Source organism: Lampris incognitus, chromosome 9, assembly GCF_029633865.1.
Source record: "Lampris incognitus isolate fLamInc1 chromosome 9, fLamInc1.hap2, whole genome shotgun sequence".
Taxonomy (NCBI): Eukaryota; Metazoa; Chordata; class Actinopteri; order Lampriformes; family Lampridae; genus Lampris; species Lampris incognitus.
This window is the reverse complement of record NC_079219.1, coordinates 27,921,993-27,934,359: the sequence shown is the minus strand read 5'-3', so window position 1 is coordinate 27,934,359 and position 12,367 is coordinate 27,921,993. Positions and strand designations below refer to the sequence as shown.

General features: G+C 43.9%; 1 protein-coding gene across 1 annotated transcript in view; it reads right to left on the bottom strand.

Annotated features, from left to right (window-relative positions):
- The window catches only part of LOC130117537 (exostosin-1a-like), a 77,956-nt gene extending 65,842 nt beyond the window's left edge, over positions 1-12,114 (bottom strand). The window contains exon 1 of the mRNA XM_056285640.1: positions 10,226-12,114. Coding sequence (XP_056141615.1) covers positions 10,226-11,178 — 953 coding nt within the window. The 5' untranslated portion in view covers positions 11,179-12,114. The remainder of the gene's footprint in view (positions 1-10,225) is intronic.
- Positions 12,115-12,367: the final 253 nt, after the last annotated feature.

Genomic DNA, 12,367 nt, shown 5'->3' with positions numbered 1-12,367 from the left:
GTTTCTCCTTGTTCTGTCCAGCAAAGCTAGTTTCGTTAGGTTACCAAGAGATATTCAACAGTCACTTCTACAATAAAATATCTCAGAGGTTCACCAGTCTGCCTAAGGGAGATAGTATTTCCAAACCAAACACAACCACAACAGTGCAGAAACAGACAAAAAAAAAAGAAAAAAAAAAGTAAAATGAAACAAGACAAAAGTGAAAAGGGAAATCCCTCAACACTGAAGCACAAAATTAGCAATTACAATGCACTGTAGCTTAGTGATTGACCCAAGAGGCTCGATTACCATTTTCTGCCAGTCTGTCCAGCTAGGCCAGTTAAGACTTGCTTGGCTAGCAGCCATTGGCACAGAAAGAGATGCCAAACTGGGGCACAGACACAGCCTTATACAAGAAAGAACTATCCCAACTTTGAGGCTGTAAAATAAACCTTTATGTAGTATATTTGTGACCAAATTTGCTAGAAGCTTTCTAACAGCTAACAAATGGCATATTTGAGAAGTTAAGATTGAGAAGGCATACTTTCTGGAAAGGTACAATCCTTTACACATTTGATACTTAAATTTTTGAACAGGGCTCAGACTCGGCCATGTCCCCAATGACAACCATTTCTCCCGAGCGCTGTTAAGTTTGGATCGAGTTGGCTAGCAGCGCTATGCCAGAGGCTTTGGCCAATACTGAGGATTAAAACTCTCTAATTCTATAAATACACCTAGCACACTAACGTCAGTACCTGGCATCTCACTGTTGGATGGCTGGTGGATGTTTTTTCTCTTTCTGTTTCTCTACTGCTTTCACTCGTTTCCTTTATGTTTCTGGCCTGTCAGTCTTTCTCCATCCCCTCTCTCTCTCTCTCTCTCTCTCTCTCTCTCTCTCTCTCTCTCTCTCTCTCTCTCTCTCTCTCTCTCTCTCTCTCTCTCTCTCTCTCTCTCTCTCTCTCTCTCTCTCTCTCTCTCTCTCTCTCTCTCTCTCTCTCTCTCTCTCTCTCTCTCTCTCTCTCTCTCTCTCTCTCTCTCTCTCTCTCTCTCTCTCTCTCTCTCTCTCTCTCTCTCTCTCTCTCTCTCTCTCTCTCTCTCTCTCTCTCTCTCTCTCTCTCATTCTCTCCTTAGCCTCCCCCCATGCCTGCATCATTCTCATTCGTTCTCTCAGTTTGGCAGTGCCTCTTAATTGGAAACAAGCTGTGAGAGGGCTTTCAGTCTGAGGTTAAAATTGCATCTGTCTTGCCTCCTGCTGTGTCTTTTCTGCACTCTTTTGGCCGTAGTACATGTTTGTGCAGTGTCTGGCTTTAACTTTGTAAAGGACAACAACGGAAGAGTGAACAAAAAGCTCACTGTACAAGCTGGCTGAGAAATAATGGATTAAAAGTGATGAAAGCAAGGCCCAATTCACTTGCAAAACATACTGAGCTCCGACATTTCTCAGAACCCAAATCACTTGTTAATTGATTTTAAGATACTTCAAATGAGCTGTATACAAATCGACAAACTAATAGGTAACAGAGACCCACCCGAGTGCAGCACAGTAGTTGTAAGCAGACATTTACCTACCGCAAGCCCAAGTGTTGCCTCATTTTGCAATGAAGGAATGCAATGATTTCTTCTGATCTGATTTTACCCATCATTCCTAAGATTGCCAAAGGCTTCCAGTAACTGGAAATGTCTAGATGTGTAACTCTATCTCAACACAATGTTCATCCCAGCAACAAAGGCATTTAGGAATTGTTGCGTAAAAAAATGCTCTTGCTTAAGAATCTCAAAAAACAGATATTCTTCCAGAGCCTCCCTTTGAATCACCATTGAGAGACTTCATGAGCCAACAGGAGAAGCAGCTAATGAAGGACTTAGGGAAGAAAGAAAGGCTAGTTGTTTCCATGGTTAGTTTTGGTTAAGATCACTTTATAGGCTGTTTTTGGGTAAGACCAGAATAGTTATTTTTAGACAGGTAATTAAAAATGTTTAATAAATGTAGTAAATATAAAAGGCTGACTAAAACAAGCTAAAATGCTGGACCATCCATGATGAGGCAAAAGAAAAGAAAAAAACAGAATAAAACCTAGTGTCAGTTGGTTATGGAAACAATGCTCATAAATGCCCACACACAATGCAACAACTCAAAATTCCAGGCCACAGCCAACATCTGGAGAATGAAATCTCGACTATTACACAGAAATTACATGGCCATTACATGGTTATTATGGTGAGAGGCTACATTCATCCTATCACAACTTCCTTGTTGTCAGTGGGAGAGGATAAGGGGGATTTGTTGTACAATGGGCCACAGCCAGGCACAGAAACTATTACTTCCACCCAGTTAGACCACAGACCGGACGATCTGAACCTTGATAACAACCACAATCACACACATTAGCCTGCACAGAAGACTAGTGAAAAGTAGTATTCACACAGCCACAATTTTAATATTCAATTGTAAACCCTTGCAAAAATGCCACAACTGAGCTATTCGAAGTGTATGAAAATTTGCCTGAAACAAGTAAACCTTTGATTTCTTTTTCGCTCTCAATCAGTGGCTTAATTCAGATGGAGGTTTTAAGAACCAGGTTTTTTCAGCTCATTTATGAAGTTTAAGTGTGTTATATGCAGATACAATGCTGGCTAAAGTACAGCAAAATGAAGTCACTCTTGACTGGGAAAGTTGAACCACAAGCCAATAACAAATACTGATTTCCATGGCAACCTGCTTCTGTGACCATTACTGTCCCACCCACACCTAAGATCTCATTCCCTTGGCTAGCTATGCTGGGTAAACGTCTCTGGATACAAAACAGGCCTTGGTCCAAATATTATTGAAAACCATTCAACAATCTCTGCTTGAGATTGATGGATCAATCTTGCTAGACATCATGGAACCTTTTAGATTTACTCAAAGGTGCAGGGCCCCATCCATTATGCACTCTTTAAAGGTTAAACAAATGCTCAATGTAATGATAGGATGTCCACGGTCAACGAGTAGTGAGCACAACACGACAAATAATTAAAGGTGTATGGGGCCAACATAGCCAGATTACCAGAACAAGAAAAGCTGTGTACTGGCCTAAATAATCACAAACCCAAGGCTTTACACCACCACAATGGCTGTAAATCTGCTCTTCTATTATCATATCAATCTTCATGTATAACCTACCAACAGTCTTACCCTCTCTTTCTCTTGATATCTTTATGACTTATTTATGCTAATAGAAAGTACACGGTGAGAGAGTGAAGACAAGGGGTGAACAAATAACACAAAGGGGATGGATGACATATGAAAGCAGGAGTACAGTGAGACTCAAGCTTTGGCTAACAGACCAAAACACCACCCCCACATCTCCATTCATATCAGCTCATCTGGATTTGGAAATGGTATGCTTCATCCAAAACAAAACTCATGGATTCCAAACCACAAACATTAACATGCATGCCAAATGGTGCATCTTCGAAAGTTTGGACACATAAGCAAGCCTCCAAGCATTCCTGTTGGGAAACAGTCTTATGGAGAATTGGGTAACATTTAACCTGATTAAACTGGATAATGTGGGGCAGCCCTAGTGTCAAGGCCTGCATACATACTTGGTTGCCTGGGTCCAGACCTTTGAATCCACCCACTCCACCGAGTTGACTGATTCTTTTGGTCTGGCGTCGTGGCATGAAACAGCAGTTTCTTAGTTGAAAAAGTGAGTGCAACGGACAGGACTAATGCCGTTGTCAAGCTGTTGTCAAGCGTTAGATGGCATGTGTTCTCAATATGGCATGTGTTCTCAATATCTCCTGACATCATAGTTTGTTTTTACTTTGCCCCACTTTTTTTTTTTGATTTCCCTCCCTTTTTCTCCCCAATTTTTTTTCCTACCCCACTCTTCCAAGCCGTCCCGGTCGCTGCCCCACCCCCTCTGCCAATCCAGGGAGGGCTGCAGACTACCACATGCGTCCTCCGATACATGTGGAGTCACCAGCTGCTTCTTTTCACCTGACAGTGAGGAATTTCGCCAGGGGGATGCAGCACATGGGAGGATTATGCTATCCCCCCAGTTCCCCCTCCCCTCTGAACAGGTGCCCCGACTGACCAGAGGAGGCGCTAGTGCAGCGACCAGGACACATACCCACATCCTGCTTCCCACCCGCAGACACAGCCAATTGTGTCTGTAGGGACGCCTGACCAAGCCGGAGGTAATGCGGGGATTTGGACTGGTGATCCCTGTGCTGGTAGGCAACGGAATAGACCACCATGCCACCCTACTTTGCTCCACTCTTCCAACCCCGGCAGAACTAGTATGCTGGCATTGCTATGCATCAGTGTTGATTTAAAATGACGCTAGATTAAGGCTGATATGTTGGTCTCTAGAGATTGGTTAGGGAAAATCAAATCCTCCTCCCCCACGGAAATCGGTTAGAGTGGAGCCAAAGTCACACTGAAGATGAAAATGGAGTGTAATGACTTGACAATTCTGTCTGATATCAGGCAAAATACTTGGGTGATTAATTAATCACAACATATTTTAGGAACAAACCAACCCCAAAACATCAGTTATTTAGTTTTGTCTATCATCATCTCACAAAAAGTTGTCTTGCAGGTTAACCTATAAAATCTGTTATGTTCATTACAATAATAAAAAAAAAACTCCTTATCAAAGCTTATTAAAGCTTGATTCAGTGCGCCAAGGTTAGCCACAAACAGCCATAACCAGTCGGTTGAAGTCTGTAGACTGCTACAGTGGCCTTTTTGAACAGACTGAAAAAAACAGTCATCTCTCAATTAGATGAACTCCAATAGCTTTGAGCTGTGTTCTCCAATTTTGTTACATGGGACGATATCTTAAAATACTTTAAAACTAAACCCTTTCCAAATAAATGGTAAATGGATTGCATTTATATAGCGCTTTTCTAGATACAACAGCCAGTCAAAGTGCTTTACAATCAATGAATGTCCAATCCATCCACCCCCCCCCCCCACACACACACACACACTCATACACTGACAGCAGTGCCAACCAGCTCATCGGTAGCAGTTAGGGTTTATGTGTCTTGCTCGAGGACACTGCCACATTTTTGCAAGGAGGAGCCGAGGATCGAACCGGCAACTCTCCAGTTATCAGACGATAGTGATGCTTGGGTCAACCCACAACCCGCGGACTGACCTGCGGGTTGGGTGGGTTCAGGTAAGCTTACTAGACAGGTTCGGGCAAAAAGTAACAAAGCAGCGTTCCGAGTAACTTATTTATAACTTACAGAAACATTGCGTGAATGGGCTAGGCTGTGCATTACTAGTCCAGCTTCTCTTCCCCTCGGTCACTCTCTTCTCTCGCCCTCTCAAACACACACACACACACACACACACACACACACACACACACACACACACACACACACACACACACACACACACACACACACACACACACACACACGCACGCACGCAAGCAGTTTTAACATCAATTTGCAACTGTGGTTTTGGTCAATGAATGTGTTGAACAAATTCTGCCATATCTGGATGAGAAAAAAAAAAAAGAACCCCTGTTCTGAATTTCCATTTCTGCCTCCTCCAGGTCCCCAACTTTGAAAATGTTGGCTTTAATAAGGACTTTTGGGTTCAATTTCGCTTTATTACCCTTAAATGAATGCACATTCTAAATTTACAGGGGGAAAAAAAACATTCAAAAGTGGAACAACAATGGATGAATACTAAAGCAGGCCATAGCCTATTAGTCTTCACAAGTCTATCGGGTACTATAAATGAATGGATAGTTGGGAGGCCATTATTTAGTTCTACAAGGGCAAAGATAGGTGAAAGCAAATGAATCATAATTTTTTGGCCTGCATCTGGCCAAACAAGAAAGGGAAGCTATATAAAGGGCCATTGTGACTAAACATGGGGAAATGCTATGTCTGACAATCAGTATGCCCAACAAGTGGGCCAGGATAATAGTGCCTAGTCAATAATTTCCCCAGCTACCAGATATGAATGCTTGCATGACACAATAACTTCCCATACCTCGTTTCACTTTCACAGTGAACCAACAGGGAGAGTAAGACCTGACATAAGCAAATTGACTTTATTCAACAGAATAGGACTTCTAACTGTGGTGGCCAAGGGGTCAGACAAAAGAGTGATGGCTGTTACCACTGTGGCTTACAGAGGGAGGATGACCTACAGCCTGAAAACCAATGCACATAGCTTCACAATGAAACTACGCTGGTGAGGGCTAGTCAGATTAGGGCTGTAGTGTCCCGATTGTCTCTCCGATGTCTCGCTGCTGTTACTTTCATAAGGAGAAAAGTGCTACATCAACAGGTTTCCAGGATTAATCCATCATTTTCGGTGGCTGGGGGAGGGGGGGGGCGGCTTCCAGTGAAAATGGGGGGGTTTTGATAACATCCCAGTTTTCACAATGTTGAACTCGCTTAATCTAATGGAGACTGGGCACTTTATTTCGTTTTATAGTATAAAAGCTCTAAACATTTTCTCGTCACGATTTTAAGTCAGCTCATGTCTATGCGGAAAGTATAACTGAAGCTTAATGCAGTACTGGAATTGTGCACTTTCTTTTTGGAGACCTGCTTTGCCTTGTTTGAATTAGGCACTTTATTTCATTTTAGAGATTCTTTTTAAAAGGTTTAATAGCCTGTAGTCCTGTTATGGTATGCAGTACTGTTATTTAGCTATCCACTAAATTATGCTCAGCCAGTTTTGAGCTTATTGATTATTAAAAAATCCATATAGCTGAGCCTGTTTCTGTTATAGGATTTTTATGTAGCCTAAATTGTTCTCACTTTAAGCTGTTTTTTTTCTTAAATAAATGTTGTTTTTAAAAATTGACTTTATGTATACAAGATTAAAAGCTTTAAGTTAATAGGCTATTTTGTGTTTCGGTGCTGGACATCACACAGTGCGGGCTGGAACAATAGTGGAGGGTCCTGTTTATTATTATTATCGTATTTTCCGGGCTATAAGTCGCTGTTTTTTTACTCATCTGGCTTGTCCTGCGACTAATTTTGTCGAACGCGGACGCTGCATTTCAACTAAGGCCACCAGATGGCACTGTTTAATCTTGTGACTCAATTGAAAATACTACACCACCCATAGAAATTGAATGAGTAGCACAGACATTGAATGGTTTGCGGTGGTCATTTGAGTAGTTCAAATGAACATGGTGATTATTGTTAGTTTTTATGGTGCTAACATATGTCAGTGGGGCCGTAAATGGGCATACTACTGCACTGCTAGTTTGGTCATTACTGCAAAACCTCACCAGTGTGTAGCTTAGGGAAATAAGAAAACATGCATGCATGAAATGAGTGCAAGTGAAATTTGTTTAGGCACTGATAAGCAGAATCAAAATTAAAAAGTTTTAATGATTCCATTGGAATCGGAATTTTCAAACCAATTCCAACTTTTAACCGGTTCTTGATGCCAAACCCTACTTGCCGCAAGTCAGTTTATACAGAAGTTTATATTGAAGTTAGCCCACTACAATGGTCACATTTCTTTGCAATGGCAGGGGTTCAAATAAAAATGGCCACTACTCTGACCATCCTGCTATGTTGATGAGAATTGGAATGTCTGTTTTACAGTCATTCAATTTCGACGGTACCACCATATACATGTGACTTATATGCCAAAGTGACTTATATATGTTGTTTTCCTCACAACAATGTATTTTTTGCTGAGTGCAACTTATACGCCAGTGCGACTTGTAGTCCGGGAAATAGGGTGCTATAAAAGACAAAAGACAAAAACATCCATCCATCCATTATCCGAACCACTTATCTTGCTCTCAGGGTCGCGGGGATGCTGGAGCCTATCCCAGCAGTCTTTGGGCAGCAGGCGGGGAGACACCCTGGACAGGCCGCCAGGCCATCACACAGGGCCGACACACACACACACACACACACACTCATACCTAGGGACAATTTAACATGGCCGATTCACCTGACCTACATGTCTTTGGAGGAAACCGGAGCACCCGGAGGAAACCCATGCAGACATAGGGAGAACATGCAAACTCCACACAGGACGACCCGCGGCGACCCCCAAGGTTGGACTACCCCGGGGCTCGAACCCAGAACCTTCTTGCTGTGAGGCAACTGCGCTAACCACTGTGCCACCGTGCAATTATCTTAAAATTTTGTATATTTCTCAGTACTTCTTGTACTGGGATGACCAGTTGATATAGTACTATTTTCGGAAATCATATGACGATGGGCAAGTGCACACCATGCTGGTGAACTCTGAGTCTGTTGTTATCATTTCAGTATAAAATAATTAGATTAAGAATTATTTAATAGTCTGCAAATACTAGCTTTTTATGTTTATTTATAATTCATTTAGGCTAATAAGGCTACCAGGTACAGCACACTCAGTGCACTATGGCTAATTTAGTTTATCTAGAGATAACTTGCAGATTATTTTTTCTCCGCGACCAATCACTTGGTTGAAGAGTAGATGCAATTTCAGCCGACCACGATTTTCTTTGGTTGACTACAGCCACAAGTCAGATACCCAGAGAGAAAACCCAGCCTCCTCCCTCCATGCCACTTAATGACAGGGGGATTAATGTCTTCTTTGGGTTATGGTTATGAATATGATGCCACCCCTCTCACTGTGTGATCACTCACTGTAAAAACTGACAGAAAAAATGAGAAGGGCAGTGGGAGAGGGAGAGAGAGAGAGAGACAGAGACAGAGAGAAACAGATAAGACAGACAGAGACAGAGAAGATAACACATTTTGGAGTGATGGAGAGAAAATTACAATGCCAAGCCAAGAAATGAACCTGCTAAGCAGATACCTGCAAAAGGATGCAAACATAAGAATGCTTTGTGGATCAATGGTAAACAAACCCATTAGATACCCTGATATGAAAAATACATCAGCACAGGCTTATGATTTTGGGACAATAAACACTCAGTTGCTCTCACTCTAATCCAAATCACAGGCTATTACTGAACAGTCTCTCTACCTTATCTGCTGTGAAACGGCCTGACACCCAAACTGAACAACTGCCGACATTAGCTACAGCAACAACACAGCTAAAGTTTGACATGTGGGTCAGTTGCAGCTGCCCCCCCATAACAACAGAAGGGTCAGGCAGGACACAGGTTGGGGCCCGGGCATTCCTGGCTGATGGGGTTGGGTCTGTCTGGGAAATGACTGAGTAAACAGGGCTACAGCAGCTTCCCCAAATTGGCACCAGCGCTTTGTCCAGGGTAATCCACCCCAAAGAGCCACAGTCAAACACACAACCCCATACAGTCACCAGTGACAACACGGCAAAGTCTGTGGAGGGGTTGGAGGTCGGGTGGGTGTTGGAGCGGGGAGGGGGGTGAACCCACTGATTGAAGCAGGGGGGGCTAGTCTGCTCATGAGATTTGGACCCATCCATCCATATGGCATGGCTGTATGAAGAGGTGATGATACATGGGCAACTTTTTGAGGCAGTGGAATATGCAATTTTGTCTTCAGTAGTGACTGAGAATGGCTGCTCAGATAATAACAATGATAACAACCCCTCAAAGGGAAAATCTACACAGCATCAAATTATAGCCCATGTATCGTAATATTAAAAATAATAGCAGATAAAATGTTTTATGTTTTCATATTCAGAGGAATGAACTCAGTCATGTCTCAGTCATGGTATAGCTCAACTGCTAAAACAATATGCGTGATGCAAAATGGGGCTTCCTTCATGAGGCTCAATTGCAAGGGGATCAAAGCTATCAACTGTGGAGCAGCATGATGAATAGAAAAATGAGGATGTTGATTGTATTAGGCTAATAAAAATTGTCCTTGTGTCCAATCATTAAAACAAATCTAATTATGTTTGTCTCATGGCAATGTAATTCAAATGTTACATATTACAGCTATTCACATAATCACCTTTGTTGTTATATTAAAATGGCCCTCCAACAAATAACTTGATGGGAAGCTGTTTTTTTCAAACAGTCCCAAACGATCCTGGCCCAGTATAATTAAGTATCGCATGACTGATAGTGTCACCAATTCCATATTTATACCCTACAGGTGTGCTCGAGGCAAAACCCATGGAGCAGCAGCATGAAAACAAATCATGATAACACAATCGCACAGTAAGTAAGAGAGAATTGTAAGAAGAGAAGACTTCCAATGAACAACAGTGAAATGTTGAAAAAAATGGGAACGTAAATGATGGTTTATGTGGGTTGACAGACCTTATGTTGTGCTGATGGTAACTGTATGTGTGTGTCTTACTCACTTGTCATACTCTGCATTGTCCTTATCACAACGTGCATCCTTATGCTTCTGCCAGTCTTTCCCATGCTTACAGGTGGTGAGGAGGACCACATCCTCAGAGTTATGGACATGATATAAGGCGTTCCGAGTGTCGGAACCTATTCCAGTTAAGTATCTTTTTCCCTTGAAGACAAGCATATACTTCCTATAAGGGGGAATGGAGTTATGTTTAAGATAGCCCCTCTCCCCGCCTGTCATTGGATGGTCTTTGGAGAAAAGGGGTATGGAGACGTCAAAGTTGGGCCGAAAGTTCTCTGTGCTGATGCTTGCTTTGGCCAACATGGCAAAGCCAATGTCGAAGCCCAGGTCTTCTGTGTAGTCTGGCCATGTTCCAGAGTACAAGTTGAAGATGATGTGGTTCTTTCCCCCATTCCAGAGGGGGAGGTTCTGGATTTTGGCTTTCAAGTTGTGGACATACTGAGGCGAGAGCTGGTCCCTGTCCAGCGTGTCCAAACTCAGGACAAACAGACATGCCTGACCTGGATCAGAGGTGTAGAACCTGGAGCCCTCGATGGAGGACAAGATGTTCAGATAACTCTCCGACATCTTCTCCCCCTTCTGCTGCGGGTAGACGTAAACTTTGAATCCGTTGCTTTTACACGGGGAGAAGTCAAAGCAGGAGTCAATCCTGCAGCGTTTCCCCGCGTAAACGCCGGAGACGGCGTCCCTTTTCTGGCGCGGCGACATATGGCCGCTGTCATCGTCGCTGTCCGGCTGGTCCCCGGGGCTGAACGGCGGCAGGGCCCCTGAGAACGGATGCCACTGCGGGGCCGACCGGTAACCGTTGAAGCTGCGGTTGTCACGCCGGCTGGGACCCCGTCTGGACAGCGGGACTTGGATCCCCCCGAAGCAGAATAGCAAAACGAGAGACGCACAGGCAGAGAAGAGAATTAAGTAGCGTTTTTTGGCCTGCATGTGTCCTGCGGTCGGGGTCAAGTTGCCAAGCGATAAATCCAGTAAGTTGACAAGCTTCTCTTTCACCACCTCCAGTGGGGACGCTCCGCCATCTTCCCCCGGGCTGCAAGGGCTCTGCGCTCACGTCTCCCACCGTCTGCTTCTGATGCCGTTCACAAGTCCGACGACTGATCCAGTGCATGTGGGCGATTTAAAATTGACCATCTACCTCTCTCCTCGTCAATAGTTGAAACGATTAGCCGGCTAAAGTTGTTGGGTTCTTTTTTTACACAGAGTGATCCAATCGTTCAAGTTAGGGCTTCAAACGTGACATCCTACTTTTCTGTTTACCTTTACTCTGCTGCGGGATCTCAGCTTCAGCTTTTCAGTGAATATGGTTAGAATACACTGGCCACGTATAAGCTAATAGCTGTGTGTAGCGCTACAACCAACATCAAACTATTGAGGAGACAGGTGAGTGTAGACTTCTTGCCTAGGACAGTAATCTCTCTCCTGCAATTTAGCAAACCAAGCCAGCGAACCCATAACATCCTATAGACAACACTCCCAACACCGTAGAGGAGATCTTCATTTGAAGACGGCGGACAAGATCACCATTCATCCTGTTATGTGCCGTCGTTCCGTATATTCCCGTCACCAATTTAGCTAGCAAACACGCTAGCTGAATGGTTTCAGAGAGCAGTCCCCCCCCCCCCGTTAGCTTGTTAGCTTAACTGTCGCATCAAAGTGGCTTTGGTTGCACGCCGACTGAGAAGCCAGCAGCGCTCTCTTCTCCCTTCACCGGAAAAAAAATCACTACCTTCAAACGGCGGAAATGATCACAGGGTGTTCCCACGAAACAGCGAAAGTAAAAATTCTCCTCCGTTGAGTTTTTGCCGAGCTACGCGTTCAACCTGAAGTTTCGATAAGTCATCCTGAGAGACGCGACCAGGTCACAACGGCTCCACACCACCACCGCCGATGATGTGACGCTCCGCCACCGCGCACTGCACGTTTCCATTGGCGTTCGTCACGTCCGAGGCGGGCGGGGCTTCCGTGGCACCCATTCATCCCCGGAGAGAAACAAGGCCGCAGATTCACCAGCAGAGCCCTGTGAACTGACGTCCGCCTTGTTTAGGTAGTGTTTAGTCTTGCCTTTGGCCCCCAGTGAAAACACTGCAGTTTTAATCCAGGAGAGAGTTTAGCTGCA